The 26,912-nt window shown below is 36.5% G+C and overlaps 1 protein-coding gene across 1 annotated transcript in view; it reads right to left on the bottom strand.

Moving 5' to 3' along the window:
• cfap54 (cilia and flagella associated 54) overlaps positions 1–26,912 on the bottom strand; it is a gene marked incomplete at its 5' end in the record, with an annotated part of 67,688 nt that overhangs the window by 21,884 nt on the left and 18,892 nt on the right. The window contains 13 exons of the mRNA XM_079507383.1: positions 14,670–14,736; positions 16,107–16,277; positions 16,463–16,550; positions 16,945–17,124; positions 17,311–17,466; positions 17,934–18,096; positions 22,463–22,598; positions 23,250–23,449; positions 24,331–24,525; positions 25,094–25,233; positions 25,403–25,584; positions 25,963–26,106; positions 26,826–26,901. Coding sequence (XP_079363509.1) covers positions 14,670–14,736; positions 16,107–16,277; positions 16,463–16,550; positions 16,945–17,124; positions 17,311–17,466; positions 17,934–18,096; positions 22,463–22,598; positions 23,250–23,449; positions 24,331–24,525; positions 25,094–25,233; positions 25,403–25,584; positions 25,963–26,106; positions 26,826–26,901 — 1,898 coding nt within the window. The remainder of the gene's footprint in view (positions 1–14,669; positions 14,737–16,106; positions 16,278–16,462; positions 16,551–16,944; positions 17,125–17,310; positions 17,467–17,933; positions 18,097–22,462; positions 22,599–23,249; positions 23,450–24,330; positions 24,526–25,093; positions 25,234–25,402; positions 25,585–25,962; positions 26,107–26,825; positions 26,902–26,912) is intronic.

Below are 26,912 nucleotides of genomic sequence, written 5' to 3'. Positions count from 1 at the left end.
TTTTATTCTATTTAGGCCTGACGGCGAAATTAAAAAAATGTCTTTTTCTATTCTATTTAGGCCTGACGGCGAAATTTAAAAAATGTCTTTTTATTCTATTTAGGCCTGACGGCGAAATTTAAAAAATGTCTTTTTTTATTCTATTTAGGCCTGACGGCGAAAGTTAAAAAATGTCTTTTTTTATTCTATTTAGGCCTGACGGCGAAATTTAAAAAATGTATTTTTCTATTCTATTTAGGCCTGACGGCGAAATTTAAAAAATGTCTTTTTATTCTATTTAGGCCTGACGGCGAAATTTAAAAAATGTATTTTTTTATTCTATTTAGGCCTGACGGCGAAATTTAAAAAATGTCTTTTTTTATTCTATTTAGGCCTGACGGCGAAATTTAAAAAATGTCTTTTTTTATTCTATTTAGGCCTGACGGCGAAATTTAAAAAATGTATTTTTTTATTCTATTTAGGCCTGACGGCGAAATTTAATTTTTTTTATTTTTTTATTCTATTTAGGCCTGACGGCGAAATTTAAAAAATGTCTTTTTTTATTCTATTTAGGCCTGACGGCGAAATTTAAAAAATATATTTTTTTATTCTATTTAGGCCTGACGGCGAAATTAAAAAAAATTTCTTTTTATTCTATTTAGGCCTGACGGCGAAATTTAAAAAATGTCTTTTTTTATTCTATTTAGGCCTGACGGCGAAATTTAAAAAATGTCTTTTTATTCTATTTAGGCCTGACGGCGAAATTAAATTAAAAAAAAATTGTATTCTATTTAGGCCTGACGGCAAAATTTAAAAAATGTCTTTTTTTATTCTATTTAGGCCTGACGGCGAAATTTAAAAAATGTCTTTTTATTCTATTTAGGCCTGACGGCGAAATTTTAAAAATGTATTTTTTTATTCTATTTAGGCCTGCCGGCGAAATTTTAAAAATGTCTTTTTTTATTCTATTTAGGCCTGACGGCGAAATTTAAAAAGTATTTTTTTATTCTATTTAGGCCTGACAGCGAAATTTAAAAAGTCTTTTTTTATTCTATTTAGGCTTGACGGCGAAATTTAAAAAATGTCTTTTTATTCTATTTAGGCCTGACGGCGAAATTTAAAAAATGTATTTTTTTATTCTATTTAGGCCTGACGGCGAAATTTAAAAAAATTATTTTTTTATTCTATTTAGGCCTGACGGCGAAATTTAAAAAATGTATTTTTTTATTCTATTTAGGCCTGACGGCGAAATTTAAAAAAATGTATTTTTTTATTCTATTTAGGCCTGACGGCGAAATTTAAAAAATGTATTTTTTTATTCTATTTAGGCCTGACGGCGAAATTTAAAAAATGTATTTTTTTATTCTATTTAGGCCTGACGGCGAAATTTAAAAAAAATTCTTTTTATTCTATTTAGGCCTGACGGCGAAATTAAAAAAATGTCTTTTTTTATTCTATTTAGGCCTGACGGCGAAATTTAAAAAATGTCTTTTTATTCTATTTAGGCCTGACGGCGAAATTAAATTAAAAAAAAATTGTATTCTATTTAGGCCTGACGGCGAAATTTAAAAAATGTATTTTTTTATTCTATTTAGGCCTGACGGCGAAATTTAAAAAATGTCTTTTTATTCTATTTAGGCCTGCCGGCGAAATTTTAAAAATGTCTTTTTTTATTCTATTTAGGCCTGACGGCGAAATTTAAAAAGTATTTTTTTATTCTATTTAGGCCTGACAGCGAAATTTAAAAAGTCTTTTTTTATTCTATTTAGGCTTGACGGCGAAATTTAAAAAATGTCTTTTTATTCTATTTAGGCCTGACGGCGAAATTTAAAAAATGTCTTTTTTTATTCTATTTAGGCCTGACGGCGAAATTTAAAAAGTGTCTTTTTATTCTATTTAGGCCTGACGGCGAAATTTAAAAAAAATATTTTTTTATTCTATTTAGGCCTGACGGCGAAATTTAAAAAAAATATTTTTTTATTCTATTTAGGCCTGACGGCGAAATTAAAAAAATGTATTTTTTTATTCTATTTAGGCCTGACGGCGAAATTTAAAAAATGTATTTTTTTATTCTATTTAGGCCTGATGGCGAAATTTAAAAAAATTATTTTTTTATTCTATTTAGGCCTGACGGCGAAATTTAAAAAATGTCTTTTTTTATTCTATTTAGGCCTGACGGCGAAATTTAAAAAATGTCTTTTTTTATTCTATTTAGGCCTGACGGCGAAATTTTAAAAATGTATTTTTTTATTCTATTTAGGCCTGACGGCGAAATTTAAAAAATGTATTTTTTTATTCTATTTAGGCCTGACGGCGAAATTTAAAAAAATGTATTTTTTTATTCTATTTAGGCCTGACGGCGAAATTTAAAAAAATGTATTTTTTTATTCTATTTAGGCCTGACGGCGAAATTTAAAAAAGCATATTTTTTTATTCTATTTAGGCCTGACGGCGAAATTAAAAAAAATGTCTTTTTATTCTATTTAGGCCTGACGGCGAAATTTAAAAAAAATCTTTTTTTATTCTATTTAGGCCTGACGGCGAAAGTTAAAAAATGTCTTTTTTTATTCTATTTAGGCCTGACGGCGAAATTTAAAAAATGTCTTTTTCTATTCTATTTAGGCCTGACGGCGAAATTTAAAAAATGTCTTTTTATTCTATTTAGGCCTGACGGCGAAATTTAAAAAATGTCTTTTTTTATTCTATTTAGGCCTGACGGCGAAAGTTAAAAAATGTCTTTTTTTATTCTATTTAGGCCTGACGGCGAAATTAAAAAAATGTATTTTTCTATTCTATTTAGGCCTGACGGCGAAATTTAAAAAATGTCTTTTTATTCTATTTAGGCCTGACGGCGAAATTTAAAAAATGTATTTTTTTATTCTATTTAGGCCTGACGGCGAAATTTAAAAAATGTCTTTTTTTATTCTATTTAGGCCTGACGGCGAAATTTAAAAAATGTATTTTTTTATTCTATTTAGGCCTGACGGCGAAATTTAAAAAATGTCTTTTTTTATTCTATTTAGGCCTGGCGGCGAAAGTTAAAACATTTCTTTTTCTATTCTATTTAGGCCTGACGGCGAAATTTAAAAAATGTCTTTTTATTCTATTTAGGCCTGACGGCGAAATTTAAAAAATGTCTTTTTTTATTCTATTTAGGCCTGAAGGCGAAATTTAAAAAATGTCTTTTTTTATTCTATTTAGGCCTGACGGCGAAATTTAAAAAATGTCTTTTTTTATTCTAATTAGGCCTGACGGCGAAATTAAAAAAATGTCTTTTTTTATTCTATTTAGGCCTGACGGCGAAATTTAAAAAATGTCTTTTTTTATTCTATTTAGGCCTGACGGCGAAATTTAAAAAATGTCTTTTTTTATTCTATTTAGGCCTGACGGCGAAATTTAAAAAAATTCTTTTATTCTATTTAGGCCTGACGGCGAAATTTAAAAAATTTCTTTTATTCTATTTAGGCCTGACGGCGAAATTTAAAAAATGTATTTTTTTATTCTATTTAGGCCTGACGGCGAAATTAAAAAAATGTCTTTTTTTATTCTATTTAGGCCTGACGGCGAAAGTTAAAAAAAATATTTTTTTATTCTATTTAGGCCTGACGGCGAAATTTAAAAAGTATTTTTTTATTCTATTTAGGCCTGACGGCGAAATTTAAAAAATGTATTTTTTTATTCTATTTAGGCCTGACGGCGAAATTTAAAAAATGTATTTTTTTAATTCTATTTAGGCCTGACGGCGAAATTTAAAAAATGTATTTTTTTATTCTATTTAGGCCTGACGGCGAAATTTAAAAAATGTCTTTTTTTTCTATTTAGGCCTGACGGCGAAATTTAAAAACAATATTTTTTATTCTATTTAGGCCTGACGGCGAAATTTAAAAAATGTCTTTTTTTATTCTATTTAGGCCTGACGGCGAAAATTAAAAAATGTATTTTTTTATTCTATTTAGGCCTGACGGCGAAATTTAAAAAGATTTTTTTATTCTATTTAGGCCTGACGGCGAAATTTTAAAAAATGTATTTTTTTATTCTATTTAGGCCTGACGGCGAAATTAAAAAAATGTATTTTTTTATTCTATTTAGGCCTGACGGCGAAATTAAAAAAAATTATTTTATTCTATTTAGGCCTGACGGCGAAATTTAAAAAAATTATTTTTTTATTCTATTTAGGCCTGACGGCGAAATTAAAAAAATGTCTTTTTTTATTCTATTTAGGCCTGACGGCGAAAGTTAAAAAAATATTTTTTTATTCTATTTAGGCCTGACGGCGAAATTTAAAAAGTATTTTTTTATTCTATTTAGGCCTGACGGCGAAATTTAAAAAATGTATTTTTTTATTCTATTTAGGCCTGACGGCGAAATTTAAAAAATGTATTTTTTTTATTCTATTTAGGCCTGACGGCGAAATTTAAAAAATGTATTTTTTTATTCTATTTAGGCCTGACGGCGAAATTTAAAAAATGTCTTTTTTTTCTATTTAGGCCTGACGGCGAAATTTAAAAAAAATATTTTTTATTCTATTTAGGCCTGACGGCGAAATTTAAAAAATGTCTTTTTTTTATTCTATTTAGGCCTGACGGCGAAAATTAAAAAATGTATTTTTTTATTCTATTTAGGCCTGACGGCGAAATTTAAAAAGATTTTTTTATTCTATTTAGGCCTGACGGCGAAATTTAAAAAAATGTCTTTTTTTATTCTATTTAGGCCTGACGGCGAAATTAAAAAAATGTATTTTTTTATTCTATTTAGGCCTGACGGCGAAATTAAAAAAATGTCTTTTTATTCTATTTAGGCCTGACGGCGAAATTAAAAAAATGTCTTTTTTTATTCTATTTAGGCCTGACGGCGAAAGTTAAAAAATGTCTTTTTTTATTCTATTTAGGCCTGACGGCGAAATTTAAAAAAATGTCTTTTATTCTATTTAGGCCTGACGGCGAAATTTAAAAAATGTCTTTTTTTATTCTATTTAGGCCTGACGGCGAAATTTAAAAAATGTCTTTTTTTTCTATTTAGGCCTGACGGCGAAATTTAAAAAAAATATTTTTTATTCTATTTAGGCCTGACGGCGAAATTTAAAAAATGTCTTTTTTTATTCTATTTAGGCCTGACGGCGAAAATTAAAAAATGTATTTTTTTATTCTATTTAGGCCTGACGGCGAAATTTAAAAATATTTTTTTATTCTATTTAGGCCTGACGGCGAAATTTAAAAAAATGTCTTTTTTTATTCTATTTAGGCCTGACGGCGAAATTAAAAAAAAATATTTTTTTATTCTATTTAGGCCTGACGGCGAAATTAAAAAAATGTCTTTTTATTCTATTTAGGCCTGACGGCGAAATTAAAAAAATGTCTTTTTTTATTCTATTTAGGCCTGACGGCGAAAGTTAAAAAATGTCTTTTTTTATTCTATTTAGGCCTGACGGCGAAATTTAAAAAAATGTCTTTTATTCTATTTAGGCCTGACGGCGAAATTTAAAAAATGTCTTTTTTTATTCTATTTAGGCCTGACGGTGAAATTAAAAAAGTATTTTTATTCTATTTAGGCCTGACGGCGAAATTAAAAAAATGTCTTTTTATTCTATTTAGGCCTGACGGCGAAATTTAAAAAATGTCTTTTTTTATTCTATTTAGGCCTGACGGCGAAATTAAAAAAATGTCTTTTTTAATTCTATTTAGGCCTGACGGCGAAATTTAAAAAATGTATTTTTTTATTCTAGTTAGGCCTGACGGCGAAATTTAAAAAAATGTCTTTTTTTATTCTATTTAGGCCTGACGGCGAAATTAAAAAAATGTATTTTTTTATTCTATTTAGGCCTGACGGCGAAATTAAAAAAATGTCTTTTTATTCTATTTAGGCCTGACGGCGAAATTAAAAAAATGTCTTTTTTTATTCTATTTAGGCCTGACGGCGAAAGTTAAAAAATGTCTTTTTTTATTCTATTTAGGCCTGACGGCGAAATTTAAAAAATGTATTTTTTTATTCTATTTAGGCCTGACGGCGAAATTTAAAAAATTTATTTTTTTATTCTATTTAGGCCTGACGGCGAAATTTAAAAAAATGTATTTTTTTATTCTATTTAGGCCTGACGGCGAAATTTAAAAAATGTCTTTTTTTATTCTATTTAGGCCTGACGGCGAAATTTAAAAAATATATTTTTTTATTCTATTTAGGCCTGACGGCGAAATTAAAAAAAATGTCTTTTTATTCTATTTAGGCCTGACGGCGAAATTTAAAAAATGTCTTTTTTTATTCTATTTAGGCCTGACGGCGAAAGTTAAAAAATGTCTTTTTTTATTCTATTTAGGCCTGACGGCGAAATTAAAAAAATGTCTTTTTCTATTCTATTTAGGCCTGACGGCGAAATTTAAAAAATGTCTTTTTTTATTCTATTTAGGCCTGACGGCGAAAGTTAAAAAATGTCTTTTTTTATTCTATTTAGGCCTGACGGCGAAATTAAAAAAATGTCTTTTTCTATTCTATTTAGGCCTGACGGCGAAATTTAAAAAATGTCTTTTTTTATTCTATTTAGGCCTGACGGCGAAAGTTAAAAAATGTCTTTTTTTATTCTATTTAGGCCTGACGGCGAAATTTAAAAAATGTATTTTTCTATTCTATTTAGGCCTGACGGCGAAATTTAAAAAATGTCTTTTTATTCTATTTAGGCCTGACGGCGAAATTAAAAAAATGTCTTTTTCTATTCTATTTAGGCCTGACGGCGAAATTTAAAAAATGTCTTTTTATTCTATTTAGGCCTGACGGCGAAATTTAAAAAATGTCTTTTTTTATTCTATTTAGGCCTGACGGCGAAAGTTAAAAAATGTCTTTTTTTATTCTATTTAGGCCTGACGGCGAAATTTAAAAAATGTATTTTTCTATTCTATTTAGGCCTGACGGCGAAATTTAAAAAATGTCTTTTTATTCTATTTAGGCCTGACGGCGAAATTTAAAAAATGTATTTTTTTATTCTATTTAGGCCTGACGGCGAAATTTAAAAAATGTATTTTTTTATTCTATTTAGGCCTGACGGCGAAATTTAAAAAATGTATTTTTTTATTCTATTTAGGCCTGACGGCGAAATTTAAAAAAATGTATTTTTTTATTCTATTTAGGCCTGACGGCGAAATTTAAAAAATGTCTTTTTTTATTCTATTTAGGCCTGACGGCGAAATTTAAAAAATATATTTTTTTATTCTATTTAGGCCTGACGGCGAAATTAAAAAAAATGTCTTTTTATTCTATTTAGGCCTGACGGCGAAATTTAAAAAATGTCTTTTTTTATTCTATTTAGGCCTGACGGCGAAAGTTAAAAAATGTCTTTTTTTATTCTATTTAGGCCTGACGGCGAAATTAAAAAAATGTCTTTTTCTATTCTATTTAGGCCTGACGGCGAAATTTAAAAAATGTCTTTTTTTATTCTATTTAGGCCTGACGGCGAAAGTTAAAAAATGTCTTTTTTTATTCTATTTAGGCCTGACGGCGAAATTAAAAAAATGTCTTTTTCTATTCTATTTAGGCCTGACGGCGAAATTTAAAAAATGTCTTTTTATTCTATTTAGGCCTGACGGCGAAATTTAAAAAATGTCTTTTTTTATTCTATTTAGGCCTGACGGCGAAAGTTAAAAAATGTCTTTTTTTATTCTATTTAGGCCTGACGGCGAAATTTAAAAAATGTATTTTTCTATTCTATTTAGGCCTGACGGCGAAATTTAAAAAATGTCTTTTTATTCTATTTAGGCCTGACGGCGAAATTAAAAAAATGTCTTTTTCTATTCTATTTAGGCCTGACGGCGAAATTTAAAAAATGTCTTTTTATTCTATTTAGGCCTGACGGCGAAATTTAAAAAATGTCTTTTTTTATTCTATTTAGGCCTGACGGCGAAAGTTAAAAAATGTCTTTTTTTATTCTATTTAGGCCTGACGGCGAAATTTAAAAAATGTATTTTTCTATTCTATTTAGGCCTGACGGCGAAATTTAAAAAATGTCTTTTTATTCTATTTAGGCCTGACGGCGAAATTTAAAAAATGTATTTTTTTATTCTATTTAGGCCTGACGGCGAAATTTAAAAAATGTCTTTTTTTATTCTATTTAGGCCTGACGGCGAAATTTAAAAAATGTCTTTTTTTATTCTATTTAGGCCTGACGGCGAAATTTAAAAAATGTATTTTTTTATTCTATTTAGGCCTGACGGCGAAATTTATTTTTTTTTATTTTTTTATTCTATTTAGGCCTGACGGCGAAATTTAAAAAAATGTCTTTTTTTATTCTATTTAGGCCTGACGGCGAAATTTAAAAAATATATTTTTTTATTCTATTTAGGCCTGACGGCGAAATTAAAAAAAGTCTTTTTATTCTATTTAGGCCTGACGGCGAAATTTAAAAAATGTCTTTTTTTATTCTATTTAGGCCTGACGGCGAAATTTAAAAAATGTCTTTTTATTCTATTTAGGCCTGACGGCGAAATTAAATTAAAAAAAAATTGTATTCTATTTAGGCCTGACGGCAAAATTTAAAAAATGTCTTTTTTTATTCTATTTAGGCCTGACGGCGAAATTTAAAAAATGTCTTTTTATTCTATTTAGGCCTGACGGCGAAATTTTAAAAATGTATTTTTTTATTCTATTTAGGCCTGCCGGCGAAATTTTAAAAATGTCTTTTTTTATTCTATTTAGGCCTGACGGCGAAATTTAAAAAGTATTTTTTTATTCTATTTAGGCCTGACAGCGAAATTTAAAAAGTCTTTTTTTATTCTATTTAGGCTTGACGGCGAAATTTAAAAAATGTCTTTTTATTCTATTTAGGCCTGACGGCGAAATTTAAAAAATGTATTTTTTTATTCTATTTAGGCCTGACGGCGAAATTTAAAAAAATTATTTTTTTATTCTATTTAGGCCTGACGGCGAAATTTAAAAAATGTATTTTTTTATTCTATTTAGGCCTGACGGCGAAATTTAAAAAAATGTATTTTTTTATTCTATTTAGGCCTGACGGCGAAATTTAAAAAATGTATTTTTTTATTCTATTTAGGCCTGACGGCGAAATTTAAAAAATGTATTTTTTTATTCTATTTAGGCCTGACGGCGAAATTTAAAAAAAATTCTTTTTATTCTATTTAGGCCTGACGGCGAAATTAAAAAAATGTCTTTTTTTATTCTATTTAGGCCTGACGGCGAAATTTAAAAAATGTCTTTTTATTCTATTTAGGCCTGACGGCGAAATTAAATTAAAAAAAAATTGTATTCTATTTAGGCCTGACGGCGAAATTTAAAAAATGTATTTTTTTATTCTATTTAGGCCTGACGGCGAAATTTAAAAAATGTCTTTTTATTCTATTTAGGCCTGCCGGCGAAATTTTAAAAATGTCTTTTTTTATTCTATTTAGGCCTGACGGCGAAATTTAAAAAGTATTTTTTTATTCTATTTAGGCCTGACAGCGAAATTTAAAAAGTCTTTTTTTATTCTATTTAGGCTTGACGGCGAAATTTAAAAAATGTCTTTTTATTCTATTTAGGCCTGACGGCGAAATTTAAAAAATGTCTTTTTTTATTCTATTTAGGCCTGACGGCGAAATTTAAAAAGTGTCTTTTTATTCTATTTAGGCCTGACGGCGAAATTTAAAAAAAATATTTTTTTATTCTATTTAGGCCTGACGGCGAAATTTAAAAAAAATATTTTTTTATTCTATTTAGGCCTGACGGCGAAATTAAAAAAATGTATTTTTTTATTCTATTTAGGCCTGACGGCGAAATTTAAAAAATGTATTTTTTTATTCTATTTAGGCCTGATGGCGAAATTTAAAAAATTTATTTTTTTATTCTATTTAGGCCTGACGGCGAAATTTAAAAAATGTCTTTTTTTATTCTATTTAGGCCTGACGGCGAAATTTAAAAAATGTCTTTTTTTATTCTATTTAGGCCTGACGGCGAAATTTTAAAAATGTATTTTTTTATTCTATTTAGGCCTGACGGCGAAATTTAAAAAATGTATTTTTTTATTCTATTTAGGCCTGACGGCGAAATTTAAAAAAATGTATTTTTTTATTCTATTTAGGCCTGACGGCGAAATTTAAAAAAATGTATTTTTTTATTCTATTTAGGCCTGACGGCGAAATTTAAAAAAGCATATTTTTTTATTCTATTTAGGCCTGACGGCGAAATTAAAAAAAATGTCTTTTTATTCTATTTAGGCCTGACGGCGAAATTTAAAAAAAATCTTTTTTTATTCTATTTAGGCCTGACGGCGAAAGTTAAAAAATGTCTTTTTTTATTCTATTTAGGCCTGACGGCGAAATTTAAAAAATGTCTTTTTCTATTCTATTTAGGCCTGACGGCGAAATTTAAAAAATGTCTTTTTATTCTATTTAGGCCTGACGGCGAAATTTAAAAAATGTCTTTTTTTATTCTATTTAGGCCTGACGGCGAAAGTTAAAAAATGTCTTTTTTTATTCTATTTAGGCCTGACGGCGAAATTAAAAAAATGTATTTTTCTATTCTATTTAGGCCTGACGGCGAAATTTAAAAAATGTCTTTTTATTCTATTTAGGCCTGACGGCGAAATTTAAAAAATGTATTTTTTTATTCTATTTAGGCCTGACGGCGAAATTTAAAAAATGTCTTTTTTTATTCTATTTAGGCCTGACGGCGAAATTTAAAAAATGTATTTTTTTATTCTATTTAGGCCTGACGGCGAAATTTAAAAAATGTCTTTTTTTATTCTATTTAGGCCTGGCGGCGAAAGTTAAAACATTTCTTTTTCTATTCTATTTAGGCCTGACGGCGAAATTTAAAAAATGTCTTTTTATTCTATTTAGGCCTGACGGCGAAATTTAAAAAATGTCTTTTTTTATTCTATTTAGGCCTGAAGGCGAAATTTAAAAAATGTCTTTTTTTATTCTATTTAGGCCTGACGGCGAAATTTAAAAAATGTCTTTTTTTATTCTAATTAGGCCTGACGGCGAAATTAAAAAAATGTCTTTTTTTATTCTATTTAGGCCTGACGGCGAAATTTAAAAAATGTCTTTTTTTATTCTATTTAGGCCTGACGGCGAAATTTAAAAAATGTCTTTTTTTATTCTATTTAGGCCTGACGGCGAAATTTAAAAAAATTCTTTTATTCTATTTAGGCCTGACGGCGAAATTTAAAAAATTTCTTTTATTCTATTTAGGCCTGACGGCGAAATTTAAAAAATGTATTTTTTTATTCTATTTAGGCCTGACGGCGAAATTAAAAAAATGTCTTTTTTTATTCTATTTAGGCCTGACGGCGAAAGTTAAAAAAAATATTTTTTTATTCTATTTAGGCCTGACGGCGAAATTTAAAAAGTATTTTTTTATTCTATTTAGGCCTGACGGCGAAATTTAAAAAATGTATTTTTTTATTCTATTTAGGCCTGACGGCGAAATTTAAAAAATGTATTTTTTTAATTCTATTTAGGCCTGACGGCGAAATTTAAAAAATGTATTTTTTTATTCTATTTAGGCCTGACGGCGAAATTTAAAAAATGTCTTTTTTTTCTATTTAGGCCTGACGGCGAAATTTAAAAACAATATTTTTTATTCTATTTAGGCCTGACGGCGAAATTTAAAAAATGTCTTTTTTTATTCTATTTAGGCCTGACGGCGAAAATTAAAAAATGTATTTTTTTATTCTATTTAGGCCTGACGGCGAAATTTAAAAAGATTTTTTTATTCTATTTAGGCCTGACGGCGAAATTTTAAAAAATGTATTTTTTTATTCTATTTAGGCCTGACGGCGAAATTAAAAAAATGTATTTTTTTATTCTATTTAGGCCTGACGGCGAAATTAAAAAAATTTATTTTATTCTATTTAGGCCTGACGGCGAAATTTAAAAAAAATATTTTTTTATTCTATTTAGGCCTGACGGCGAAATTAAAAAAATGTCTTTTTTTATTCTATTTAGGCCTGACGGCGAAAGTTAAAAAAATATTTTTTTATTCTATTTAGGCCTGACGGCGAAATTTAAAAAGTATTTTTTTATTCTATTTAGGCCTGACGGCGAAATTTAAAAAATGTATTTTTTTATTCTATTTAGGCCTGACGGCGAAATTTAAAAAATGTATTTTTTTTATTCTATTTAGGCCTGACGGCGAAATTTAAAAAATGTATTTTTTTATTCTATTTAGGCCTGACGGCGAAATTTAAAAAATGTCTTTTTTTTCTATTTAGGCCTGACGGCGAAATTTAAAAAAAATATTTTTTATTCTATTTAGGCCTGACGGCGAAATTTAAAAAATGTCTTTTTTTTATTCTATTTAGGCCTGACGGCGAAAATTAAAAAATGTATTTTTTTATTCTATTTAGGCCTGACGGCGAAATTTAAAAAGATTTTTTTATTCTATTTAGGCCTGACGGCGAAATTTAAAAAAATGTCTTTTTTTATTCTATTTAGGCCTGACGGCGAAATTAAAAAAATGTATTTTTTTATTCTATTTAGGCCTGACGGCGAAATTAAAAAAATGTCTTTTTATTCTATTTAGGCCTGACGGCGAAATTAAAAAAATGTCTTTTTTTATTCTATTTAGGCCTGACGGCGAAAGTTAAAAAATGTCTTTTTTTATTCTATTTAGGCCTGACGGCGAAATTTAAAAAAATGTCTTTTATTCTATTTAGGCCTGACGGCGAAATTTAAAAAATGTCTTTTTTTATTCTATTTAGGCCTGACGGCGAAATTTAAAAAATGTCTTTTTTTTCTATTTAGGCCTGACGGCGAAATTTAAAAAAAATATTTTTTATTCTATTTAGGCCTGACGGCGAAATTTTAAAAATGTCTTTTTTTATTCTATTTAGGCCTGACGGCGAAAATTAAAAAATGTATTTTTTTATTCTATTTAGGCCTGACGGCGAAATTTAAAAAGATTTTTTTATTCTATTTAGGCCTGACGGCGAAATTTAAAAAAATGTCTTTTTTTATTCTATTTAGGCCTGACGGCGAAATTAAAAAAAAATATTTTTTTATTCTATTTAGGCCTGACGGCGAAATTAAAAAAATGTCTTTTTATTCTATTTAGGCCTGACGGCGAAATTAAAAAAATGTCTTTTTTTATTCTATTTAGGCCTGACGGCGAAAGTTAAAAAATGTCTTTTTTTATTCTATTTAGGCCTGACGGCGAAATTTAAAAAAATGTCTTTTATTCTATTTAGGCCTGACGGCGAAATTTAAAAAATGTCTTTTTTTATTCTATTTAGGCCTGACGGCGAAATTAAAAAAGTATTTTTATTCTATTTAGGCCTGACGGCGAAATTAAAAAAATGTCTTTTTATTCTATTTAGGCCTGACGGCGAAATTTAAAAAATGTCTTTTTTTATTCTATTTAGGCCTGACGGCGAAATTAAAAAAATGTCTTTTTTAATTCTATTTAGGCCTGACGGCGAAATTTAAAAAATGTATTTTTTTATTCTAGTTAGGCCTGACGGCGAAATTTAAAAAAATGTCTTTTTTTATTCTATTTAGGCCTGACGGCGAAATTAAAAAAATGTATTTTTTTATTCTATTTAGGCCTGACGGCGAAATTAAAAAAATGTCTTTTTATTCTATTTAGGCCTGACGGCGAAATTAAAAAAATGTCTTTTTTTATTCTATTTAGGCCTGACGGCGAAAGTTAAAAAATGTCTTTTTTTATTCTATTTAGGCCTGACGGCGAAATTTAAAAAAATGTCTTTTATTCTATTTAGGCCTGACGGCGAAATTTAAAAAATGTCTTTTTTTATTCTATTTAGGCCTGACGGCGAAATTAAAAAAGTATTTTTATTCTATTTAGGCCTGACGGCGAAATTAAAAAAATGTCTTTTTATTCTATTTAGGCCTGACGGCGAAATTTAAAAAATGTCTTTTTTTATTCTATTTAGGCCTGACGGCAAAATTAAAAAAATGTCTTTTTTAATTCTATTTAGGCCTGACGGCGAAATTTAAAAAATGTATTTTTTTATTCTATTTAGGCCTGACGGCGAAATTTAAAAAATGTATTTTTTTATTCTATTTAGGCCTGACGGCGAAATTTAAAAAAATGTATTTTTTTATTCTATTTAAGCCTGACGGCGAAATTTAAAAAAAATCTTTTTATTCTATTTAGGCCTGACGGCGAAATTTAAAAAATGTCTTTTTTTATTCTATTTAGGCCTGACGGCGAAATTTAAAAAAAATCTTTTTTTATTCTATTTAGGCCTGACGGCGAAAGTTAAAAAATTTCTTTTTTTATTCTATTTAGGCCTGACGGCGAAAGTTAAAAAATGTCTTTTTTTTAGTGGTGTAAACCACTCCTACAACTGGCTTTTGTGTGCAGAAAAAAATGAGCATGGTTGCTATGTTCAAAATAATTTCTGACGTAATTAAATCACACCCGGGTGAACTGGATGACTGTAGCAACCATGCTCATTTTTTCTGCACAAAAAAAGCCAGTTGTGAAATCACATCCGGGTGTGATTTCATTACGTCAGACATTACGTCAGACCACAGCTGATCATGCTATATAAAACCTTACACCACTCAGTTCACACGGGTGTGATTTTTATTTAAAATAGGACTGGACCTAAATTAAACGCACGCGCGGGGGTAAACGCGCACAAAAGTGCGCGAAAAGCCTGGTGTAGCTTGGCCGTTAGCCTGCACTCATAAAAAGCATTCATTATACACAGAGTTAAGTGAACACTATACATTTATACTTTTTACCTTAAAGAGGTGTGCAGAGAGGAGGCAGGTCATGGTCCGCTGGCTGATGTCTGAAGGCTCCATGTACCTATAGAACACACACAGCTCTGTTGTGCATCAGTGTTGATTTTGACAGCAAATTTTGATTTTAGTTTCAGTCATAGTCTCTTGAATAGTTTTCATTTAGTTTTAGTCACATTTTAGTCACCTGGAATGTTTTAGTGTTAGTGCTAGTTTTAGACTAAAATCTTATGATATTTAGTCGACTAAATCTACAGTTGATTTAGTCGACTAAAATGTATTTTAAACTGTAAACTGTAAATGTAGTGTAAACAAAACAAAAAAGGTTGAGTTTAGGCATCAGGTTAGAGATAGTCCGGCAGCCAACAGGCTTCTTTTGTTTAAAGTGGGAAATTTGGTATAGTTATTGGCCTAAAATATTGTCTATATACATACATTCATGAATCCACTTGCTGACCGGCTGTTAGTATTGGGCATTTTTTTGCCATAGGATGTTAATGGTAGGGTCACAAGAAACCCCTATAAAATTAATTGCCCAATAACGACAGCCGGTGAATATATGTATATATAGACAATATTGTAGGCCAATAAAAAAGATATACCAAATGTCCTACCCGTCCACCTCGACTGCCGGACTAAGATGATTGATATAACGTAAGTATGGTTCACTGTGGTTAACACCGGGGGTAAAGATCGGGGAGGGTGGTTATCCAATGAGATTGCATGACCTCAAACTCTTGGATGTGTTGTGCATAAATTGGGTTCAAGGGTCACAACCTAAAGTTTATTTCATCTTATTCTTATACTATAGAGCGGTGCCCATGGGGCCTACAGCGGTGCCCGTTGGGCACTGGCATACTTGGAACGATGCAAGTTGGAAATGCATGCCCCACCGAGATATTGAGTCTGTGTCCCTTTTATGCCCATACAGTATATGGAGTTCTTTGTCAGGCATGCCCAAATATGGAGTCTATGCCCATACAGTATATGGAGTTCTTTGTCAGGCATGCCCAAATATGGAGTCTATGCCCATACAGTATATGGAGTTCTTTGTCAGGCATGCCCAAATATGGAGTCTATGCAGACATCAGAATGATGTCAGAATAGGCCAGCTCCATATGGACCCTGGGCAGGGGCCCTCTCCAGAGCCCGGGCAGAGGCCTTTTTGGGTGGTTCTGGACAACCGTTAGTCCGACCGACTAGACACCGGCCAATGCACCCCCTGCGGTGGTGTGGAACGCGCGTGTCGAATTTCGGGGTCGGTGGGGTGAATGGTTCTCGAGTTACGTGGATTACACACAGACAGACGTACAGACAGAGATTTAACCTTGGAGCTTGAGGGTGTCCAGGCATAAGGAGCTCATCTTCTGAGGGTTGTCGTGATTTATAGATAGATTAAACAAACAAAAGCAAAGCAAATAATTTGCTGGGACCTACTGGGCGATCTTGGCGGTGAGCACAGCAGCTTGCAAACAGCCCCAAATCCCAGCCAACTTCATGGAATCCTGCAGGGAGCCACCTCCCCAGGACATTCCATCCCATTTGTCCAACACACCTGAGCAGTGCAGAGCATAGTCTACAGCTTTACACCAGTGTGTGTGGGCAGCCCTGGTCAAACACACATACAAAACAAATGAAAAAAGAAACATTGATCTTTATACCTGCATGCTTTCTTTTGTTTCCTGTGTGATCTGTGTAGACACGCACGCACGCACGCACGCACGCACGCACGCACGCACGCACGCACGCACGCACGCACACACACACACACACACACACATATATGTTCTAACCGTGTATTTCCATTGTAGAAGTGTAGGTTTCCCAGGTCATGCAGTGCTTGGACAGTGAGTGAGGAGTGACCGTTGGCCTGCAGCTCCTCTGCAGAGAGGGAGCACAACGGGTTCGCTTTAGTCTAGCTGTGCATCAGTATCAAAAAAAATTAACCCATTCAGGCCTGACGTCGAAATTAAAAAAAAATCTTCTAAATTCTCCAGTTTTCTGAAAGAAATATTTTCACGATTTTTCAAAAATAGCAGACCCACAAGCTCGTAGCGTGCCACTCGGTGGCGCGCTATGAGCTTGTAGATCTGCTATTTTTCAATAGCTAAATTACAACATAATGTTTAAAACACCAAAAGGGGTTCCCGCCCAGAATGGGTAATATTGTTGTTGAGAAATATTGGTTTTGAAACTTGTACGGACAATGGTTTTGGAGACAGAATGTGTGTACTGTATGTACAGTACATGTGTGCATGAGTGAGTGTGTTCTTACTGATGGAGGTGGAGTATGCTCTGATGACAGTGTGTATGTGGTTGGGGCTGACGGGTGTGCTGTAGAGGTTGGTGCTGTAGTCCTCCTCTGCCAGGTTGGGAGGCTGGTGGCTGGGAGCTGAAGTCACTATGGGACTGAAGTGAACCTGGCCTGAAGAGCGCTCAGTAGCACCCCGACAGACTGGTACCTCCAAGGCAAGACGCACACACGCGCACACGCACACACACACACACACACACACACACACACACACACACACACACACACGTTGTAGGAAAATAATATAATAATGCAATGCACTCACAGTGGTGCGTGCATGCGTGCGTAGCTCACAGTGCCGTGTGTGTGTGTGTGTGCGTAGCTCACAGTGCTGTGTGTGTGCCAGTAGCAGCAGCAGCAGTGTGTGGCTGTGCTGGAAGGTGTGCAGGCTGTACGGTCTCCCGTCCACACTCTGACGGTAACAGCGCAGCGTGTCTTCAACATCCAGAGGAACGCGTACCAGAGCCATGGAGCGCTGCACCTCTGGAACATGCAAAACAAACGTGTTTACATGCACAAACACACGATTTCTCAGAAACGTAACACGCGCACACACTGTTACCATTGGTATCAAGTGTATCAATATGGTCATTCTAAAGCCCAAACCACACAAGGGATCGAGATGGGACGAGACGGTTTTAGCGTTCGTCCCAGTGGTGTGATATGTCCTGTTGCACGTCGACCCAAGTCGACCCAAGAGATTCAACTGGTTCAATTCAATGGCCCAAACAACACCTCGCAACCGTTTGGTTGCAAGGAGTTGCATGGCGACCCATTGGTGTGGTTTGGGCTTTAATCAAACATCCATAACATGGATTAGGTTCAGGTATTTCTGCTTTTATATACTATCATATCATCATAATTGTTTAAAAAGTCTTGTTCAAACGGATGTGAAACATGAACATGAAACATCAACATGAACAACTGAAGCAGGTAACAGTCACAACAACCTTGAAGCTTGAGGGTGTCCAGGCATAAAGAGCTCATCTTCTGAGGGTTGTCGTGGTGAGCAGGTGTTGTCTCTTCAGGCTGATTGTTTAATGTGAGGGAGCCTTTTGTGGGGCGGACCCAACCGCTCAGCAGCTGACAGCCAGCATAATTCCTTATAGTGATCTAGCAAACACACAAATGCGCACGCGCACACACACACACACACACACACACACACACACACACACACACACACACACACACACACACACACACACACACACACACACACACACACAAAGTGTATGTTGGATAGTATCAACTAAAGGCCTGTAGGACTAATAGCATGCCATGGTTTGTGATATTGCCATTGAGAATGCATTGGGCGTTTAAGTTAAATAACTCAGAAACTACAAATCATTTCAAAGTAAAAAGTTGTGTCACAGTAAGCTGAATTATAAAACGTGTGAATGGAGTTTCTAAGTGAAAGTGATTTTTTTGACGTGCCATAGAGCTGCCATTGAGCCCCATTATAAATTTCTCAAATTTGAAAGCACTATGGTCCTCATTCACAACGGCGTTTACGCTCATAGGTCCTCATTCACAACGGCGTTTACGCCAGAGTGTAACGGAAGCGTATACAGATACTAAATATCATCGTATTTCTCTGTCCGATCACGCTGCGATTTGCTCCCGTCTTATTCAGGGAAGCTGGTGTAATCACTTCATTTGTGCGGATCGCAGAGTGTAGCCTTTCCGCATTTTTCCCAATCGATTCGCCTGGTGTCGCCTGGTTAGAACGCCCATCCCACACCATATAAGGCAACAGGAAATATCGAAATACGTCCTCATAGCCTGCACCGGGCTTTAAATTATATACAACAGCCGCGATGAGCTTGTAGAGCAGTTAATTTTGACAGGCGGGTCTCTGCACGGACAGATCTTCAAGCAAACAGCGCGAGTTTTGTATATAATTATAAACGAAACTTGCCAACTTGGCACGCATTGCTTCACTCCTTGTTAAATGTCAGAACGTTAATAAGTTAACTGATGTTACAGTTACTTTCACATAATGAGAAAGAAGTTTGTACTGTTCACCACACAACCAAATGCTATATTAAAACTCGGCAATGATAAAAGGCCCTATTGATTAGTCTACTGCGGTGATTGATTCCCTGCCCTGCACTGTCGGATTTGGAAAGCAAATATATGGACATGCATGGACACAGGACATATTTTCTTTCTTTTTTTTCTTGTGGGATTTGGACTTAAGGCTATATTTCATCCGATCCAACTACGTTGTATGTTTCCTCAGCTGCAGGTAAGAGTTGGCTATTCTGTGTGGCGTCCGCATGTGATCAATATACATATTATAAATTAATACCACGACGCAAATGGAGGCAGATGGAATGCATTTAGGCCTACGTGAAACTTTAATTGGCTGAGTCTCTGTCAACATGCTGATCAGCGAGTTACAGTGGTAATAATAATCATCATCAACAGCCTTTCTTGTCTGTCTGTCCGTCATGTTTGTGAACAAGCGCGAGTGGAGGTGAGCTGGCTTAAAACTATGATATGACTGGCCGACTTTCAAACACGCTGATGCCATTCATTCAAATAGGCTAATGTGGTCTTCTATTTTTTATATAGGGCTAATCCCCCCCCCCCCCCCCCCCACACACACACACACACACACGCACCGACAGTCAGACTGACTCAAAGGAGCTCCATAACGAAACAATTTAAATAGGCCTATATTGCAGACATTACTACACTAAACAACGTTGGATTCGTACAGTGCAGAATGCAGATAAGTGTATGTTCTTATTATAATTGTGTGTTTGTTTTTTAACATGCAGCGCGAGTCCGCGAGACCGCGAGAGCCGATCTACAAGCTCACAGCGCGTTGCACTGCGAGTAGAAAGCTGTCAAGTGAGCAGCGCAATCGCGCATGCTAGAAATATCCTAATAAATAAATAAAAAAGGTGTCGGGCTTGCAGGGGCAGTTTCTGTAAGGCACTCTAGGCTAACCTGCCTCTAGAATGCATGCATTTAGGCATACAAGTGATACTTGGCTTTTATATAGGCTATAATTTTTTTATGTGCGACCAATGTTGGGGACACATGCCTACATATTTTATCTGAGATTTGGGGACTTTTAATTGATTCAGCATGAAGACTAAAGCCTTCTTAATAAATCTACGCAAGCCGTACACGACCATGAGAGGTGGCGCAGCTTTCAGCGGAATTTCCGACCAACCCACGTCACCGTCAAGTTCACGTTCAAGTTCATGAATTCCCACGTAATGTGGGAATCCACGTAAATGCCTGTCCGCTCACGCTCCGCTCACGTAACGTCACTTTATGAGCGTAAACGCCGTTGTGAATGAGGACCATAAAGTGACGTTACGTGAGCGGAGCGTGAGCGGACAGGCATTTACGTGGATTCCCACATTACGTGGGAATTCATGAACTTGAACGTGAACTTGACGGTGACGTGGGTTGGTCGGAAATTCCGCTGAAAGCTGCGCCACCTCTCATGGTCGTGTACGGCTTGCGTAGATTTATTAAGAAGGCTTTAGTCTTCATGCTGAATCAATTAAAAGTCCCCAAATCTCAGATAAAATATGTAGGCATGTGTCCCCAACATTGGTCGCACATAAAAAAAATATAGCCTATATAAAAGCCAAGTATCACTTGTATGCCTAAATGCATGCATTCTAGAGGCAGGTTAGCCTAGAGTGCCATACAGAAACTGCCCCTGCAAGCCCGACACCTTTTTTATTTATTTATTAGGATATTTCTAGCATGCGCGATTGCGCTGCTCACTTGACAGCTTTCTACTCGCAGTGCAACGCGCTGTGAGCTTGTAGATCGGCTCTCGCAGTCTCGCGGACTCGCGCTGCATGTTAAAAAACAAACTCACAATTATAATAAGAACATACACTTATCTGCATTCTGCACTGTACGAATCCAACGTTGTTTAGTGTAGTAATGTCTGCAGTATAGGCCTATTTAAATTGTTAAATGGAGTTATGGAGCTCCTTTGAGTCCGTCTGACTGTCGGTGCGTGTGTGTGTGTGTGTGTGTGGGGGGGGGGGGGGGGGGGATTAGCCCTATAAAAATAGAAGACCACATTAGCCTATTTGAATGAATGGCATCAGCGTGTTTGAAAGTCGGCCAGTCATATCATAGTTTTAAGCCAGCTCACCTCCACTCGCGCTTGTTCACAAACATGACGGACAGACAGACAAGAAAGGCTGTTGATGATGATTATTATTACCACTGTAACTCGCTGATCAGCATGTTGACAGAGACTCAGCCAATTAAAGTTTCACGTAGGCCTAAATGCATTTGCTGCAAGCACCTATCTGCCTCCATTTGCGTCGTGGTATTAATTTATAATATGTATATTGATCACATGCGGACGCCACACAGAATAGCCAACTCTTACCTGCAGCTGAGGAAACATACAACGTAGTTGGATCGGATGAAATATAGCCTTAAGTCCAAATCCCACAAGAAAAAAAAGAAAGAAAATATGTCCTGTGTCCATGCATGTCCATATATTTGCTTTCCAAATCCGACAGTGCAGGGCAGGGAATCAATCACCGCAGTAGACTAATCAATAGGGCCTTTTATCATTGCCGAGTTTTAATATAGCATTTGGTTGTGTGGTGAACAGTACAAATTAACTTCTTTCTCATTATGTGAAAGTAACTGTAACATCAGTTAACTTATTAACGTTCTGACATTTAACAAGGAGTGAAGCAATGCGTGCCACGTTGGCAAGTTTCGTTTATAATTATATACAAAACTCGCGCTGTTTGCTTGAAGATCTGTCCGTGCAGAGACCCGCCTGTCAAAATTAACTGCTCTACAAGCTCATCGCGGCGGCTGTTGTATATAATTTAAAGCCCGGTGCAGGCTATGATGACGTATTTCGATATTTCCTGTTGCCTTATATGGTGTGGGATGGGCGTTCTAACCAGGCGACACCAGGCGAATCGCTTGGGAAAAATGCGGAAAGGCTACACTCTGCGATCCGCACAAATGAAGTGATTACACCAGCTTCCCTGAATAAGACGGGAGCAAATCGCAGCGTGATCGGACAGAGAAATACGATGATATTTAGTATCTGTATACGCTTCCGTTACACTCTGGCGTAAACGCCGTTGTGAATGAGGACCTATATTTCTAAAACTATGAAACATTTCAAAGATTTATTTTCAGGCAAACATGTCCACCGTAAGATGATGATGCCTGTCATAATTTCCCCCCCCTCCCTATTCCAAAGCCCCCCCAGGTACATTATATATTTAAACTATTTTCAGCAATGGTACACTTGTTTTTTCAGTGGGTAGATCTTGTTGAGCTGGTCATTTTGAAAGTAGATCTCACGTCATAAATGTGTGGGCACCCCTGGCCTATAGAGTCTAAATGTACTGCTGAACCTCAGCAGGTTTTGACCTCAGATTTGAATAGTTTTCTGCCTCTTCAGTTCATAAATAATAATAAATCAGTAATAATACAAGAGCGATTAGGTTACCTCCTGCCCTGCAGCTTGCTGTGTCTTGACGTGGTGAAGCTGTGGGACAGGTGGCCCCTGGAAGGACGTGATTCTGTCCAGCAGCCTCCTCTGGGCATGCACCAGAAGAGGAGTCACCATCAGGGTGTAACGTTCTCTGACGCACGCGCACACACACACACACACACACACACACACACACACACACACACACACACACACACACACACACACACACACACACACACACACACACACACACACACACACACACACACACACACACACATACACACACACACATACACACACACACACACACACACACACACACACACACACGAAAGAAAGGTTAATGGTGGTCACAATCCAAGGTTTTTAAACTAACCATTCCACTGCTCTGCCATTCTTGGGAATGGTGTAAGGCAGAGGCTCCTAACCTTTTCTGGACCAATCTAGAAAGCATTTGCAACCCACTCATCTGACAGCCGATAGGCCTGCGTGCTAAGTGGTCAGATGGGCTCATCTGACAGCCGATAGGCCGGCGTGCTAAGTGGTCAGATGGGCGGGCTGCATGCATCTTTACTAGAACACGTTTACCTATTTTTTTTTGTAAACTTTATTTTTTACAGTTCTTCTTAACAGTTCTTTCCAGATTTGCATAAGTCTTATGAAGGTTATGTGTATGCTTTGTTGATCCGGTTTTGAATGTCCTTACTGGCTCCCCCATCGTCCCGTTCCACAGCCTGGTTGGGAACTGCTGGTGTAACATGTTCTGTCAAGAGACAATAATCAGTGTCTTATTCACCTGGTGTGGGAGTTGAACAGTATGGCCAAGTGAGCCAGCGTTTCCCACTTCCCGCTGAGATGCAGCTGCTCCAGGGTGTACAGAACCAGGGTCCGGACCCAGCGGAAGTCCACTTGGGTCCCGTCGTCCATCGGGGCAGAGAAATGGAGGCTGGCCTCCAGCTCCTCGTTGCTGGCTTCACCGCCGTACACACTCCATAACTGTCAAAATCCAAATGCAATTTTTTTTCATTCATTCAAATCTTGATTTATTCTCGAGAGACATTGAGGTTTCCCTCATTTGCATTGTCGTCGAGATACAGTACAACATAATACAACATTTTCAAAGCAATAAACAAAAACAACAAAACAGAACAGCAACATTTCCTCATTGTGTGATCTAATACATGTTTAAAAACAGTTGCAGACACTTGGGGGTAAGTCTGCAATCAAAGATTCGAAACCGCTTTCATTCTTTCTTTGTAATTATCATTATTATTATTTCTATTTATTTATTTTCCAATAACGCACATATAGTTTAAAGTTGGATGATTCCTAAAAGGATAATGACAAAACAATGGAAAATGGAAAACAATTGACTGATGTCAGAAACCTTGTATCTCATATTAAATATTTTAGTTTTTTCCATTATTTCATTTAAAAGAAAAAGCCCCAAATAGCTTAAATATTAACAACAACAGGAGCTTGCATGCATGCATTCATGTGCACACAGTAATCTACATTCCTTAGAGTTAATTTAACTGTACCACAGAGTGTACAAATGGAACCAGATGGACACCTGAGATTCTCAAAGTGGGGTCCCGGGACCCTCAGGGTTCTTTGATGGGGTTCCAAATGGACCCTTACAGGTCTGAGTCAGACCTGTAAGGGTCCATTTGGAACCCAGACCGTCAGACCGTCTGACTATAACTATAACTATAACTCTGAAAGTATACAAATGGAACCAAATGGATGCTCACGGGTGCATTTGGTTCCATGTGTAAACTGTCAGTGTCATGGGGAGTTCTTGAAATAAAAAAATATTGAGAATCACTGGTGTACATGTAGTACTAAGTATGTGCATGCCGATGCGGTGTTCGCACCCCTAGCCGCTCCAGCATGTCCATCAGTAAGTCTGTAGCCAGCACCAGCAGGGGGGTGAGGGCACTGTGCAGCTGCTCCGTCCCAAACGGCTGGCCTCCCGTCGCCAGCAGGCTGCTCAGGCTGCAGGCCTGCTCCCACGCAGTCCAACACACGCACTGCAGCAAGGTCCAGTGGCCGCCGCGATGCGCCAGCACCTGGGGAGGGAGATGAAACGCTAACGCTTGCTTTTTGCGAACGAAGTGAGCACTAACTATAGAAGCTGGCCAAAACTGTCTGTCTGTCTGTCTGTCTGTCTGTCTGTCTGTCTGTCTGTCTGTCTGTCTGTCTGTCTGTCTGTCTGTCTGTCAGTGTGTGTCACGCTGTAACACCACCTGCCCGCCACCAGAGGGCAACTGAAATTGGAACGATACAGAGGTGTGTGTGTGTGTGTGTGTGTGTGTGTGTGTGTGTGTGTGTGTGTGTGTGTGTGTGTGTGTGTGTGTGTGTGTCAGACTGCCACAACACTTCGTTCGCTTCCCGCGTTTACGTGTCTTACTTGTATTATGAAGAGACACCAATTAATGGCTAATTAACAGTTAATTCCAATTACACTGCATGTGGCATAAAAAAGGAAAACATGTACACCAGCTGCACCTACTGTAGCTAGTTGCAGCTGGGAATTTAACCTGCAACCTTTTGGCATATGGCGCATGCATATTTACTTTTGTGCGTCATGTGTAACATTGTCTGTGTGCATGTGCGCCGTCTAGCATGTGCATGTACCATGGCTCTGCGGAGGTGCAAGGCAGCTCTGTTGAGTGAATCCAGCAGCAGGGTGGTGGTCGGAGGGTCCGGCTCTTTACACTGAGACACATCCTCTCCTTTCTCACAGTCGGCCGGGTTCGAGTCCTCACCACGGACTGCTGAAGGGACGAGGGCGAGGGGAGAAACAGAGCGGAGGGCGTTAGGCGTGCACGACAATGGCAATGACGATGATGATGAGGGCAGTCAACTCCCTCGCTGAATATTGCAGTCACCATATGAAACACTGGCACTAGCATGGACACCCATCGGGTTGTGCATCTTTCTGACCTTCGTCCTTCTCCTTGTTCCTGTGTGCATGACTGGAGGAGCTCCTGACACCCTCCCCGAGTGGGGACACTCTGTGTGTCTGTGAGATGATGTCAGGCTCAGGCAGCTGGAGGGCATTCTTCCATCGCACCAGGACCCTCGATTGGGCCAGAGAGAAGGCCAGTGGGTCCAAATGGTTGTAGCTGAAAGGTCAACAAGCAGATGGATTCATAAGGGTCCCTGTGGTTCCATTTGTACACTCTCAGAGTTTAGTTACAACAAACCTATAAATCTGGAACACCTTGGCGCCCCCTCCCCCTCAAGGAACCCTCAGGGTCGCCAAACCCCCTTTTAGAACCACTGCTCTATGCTGTACACATGTTGTTTGAAAAGGACCTGATTTAGTTCCTCACCAAAAGGTTATGGTTAAATTGAATTGAATCTTTTTTAAGCACACACTAAGTCACTGTAATGTAAGTGAATCTGAAGTGTCCAGAAATGGAAACATTGTAGGTCCTACAACTGTTGTTTTTTTGAGAACTGGAACAAAAAAAGGACAACGTGTGTGCGTGTTTGTGTACCTCTGCTCCAGAGCTGGTCCATACAGCTGCTCCAAGCCGCTGTGCAGCAGTACTATGTGTGCCTGGCCTATGGTGTGGTTGAGCTGAGACCTCCACACTGTCTCTTCAGAGCGTATGTGTCTCAGCTGCATGCGCTGCTGGCGGCTCCGCACCACAGACAGCATGGTGTCCACGACCTGCAGCTCCCTGAACACGCACGCACGCACGCACGCACGCACGCACGCACGCACGCACGCACGCACGCACGAGTGTAACATGATAGACTATATAGACTATAGAGTGTAACATGATAGACTATATAGACTATAGAGTGTAACATGATAGACTATAGAGATATAGAGTGTAACATGATAGACTATATAGACTATAGAGTGTAACAGGCCGATGTGGAAAATGTGGGGCAGAGGTTCTGCTCTGCATGCACAGTGATCGGCTGCTCACAGAGAGAATCACACACACACAGACCGAAAACTGCCTCGGCCGCGTCTTTAGCCTGGCGGAGACACACGCACGCACTCACCTGTCAGTCGTCCTATCCTGGAGCATATTAAGCTGTTTCTTCCTTCTGTCTTTTACAGATGAGCTTTTCTTATCCTTGAAGAAAGAGCAAGGTTTAGTGCTACCGTGTCTGTGTGTGTGTGTGTGTGTGTGTGTGTGTGTGTGTGTGTGTGTGTGTGTGTGTGTGTGTGTGTGTGTGTGTGTGTGTGTGTGTGCATGCGTGTGCATGTGTGCGTGCGTGCGTGCGTGCGTGCGTGCGTGCGTGCGTGCGTGCGTGCGTGCGTGCGTGCGTGCGTGCGTGCGTGCGTGCGTGCGTGCGTGCGTGCGTGCGTGCGTGCGTGGGTGAGGAGTGCATGTTCTCTCACCTTGGATGTCTCATTTGTCCTACTTTTATTGTGTCCCTTTCCATCCAAATGTCTGACAGACAGATGCTCATCAAACCTGACAACAAC

This window comes from Electrona antarctica, assembly GCF_951216825.1.
Source record: "Electrona antarctica genome assembly, chromosome: 8".
Classification (NCBI taxonomy): domain Eukaryota; kingdom Metazoa; phylum Chordata; class Actinopteri; order Myctophiformes; family Myctophidae; genus Electrona; species Electrona antarctica.
The sequence above is the reverse complement of the archived record's forward strand: the minus strand, read 5'-3'. Positions and strand labels throughout refer to the sequence as shown.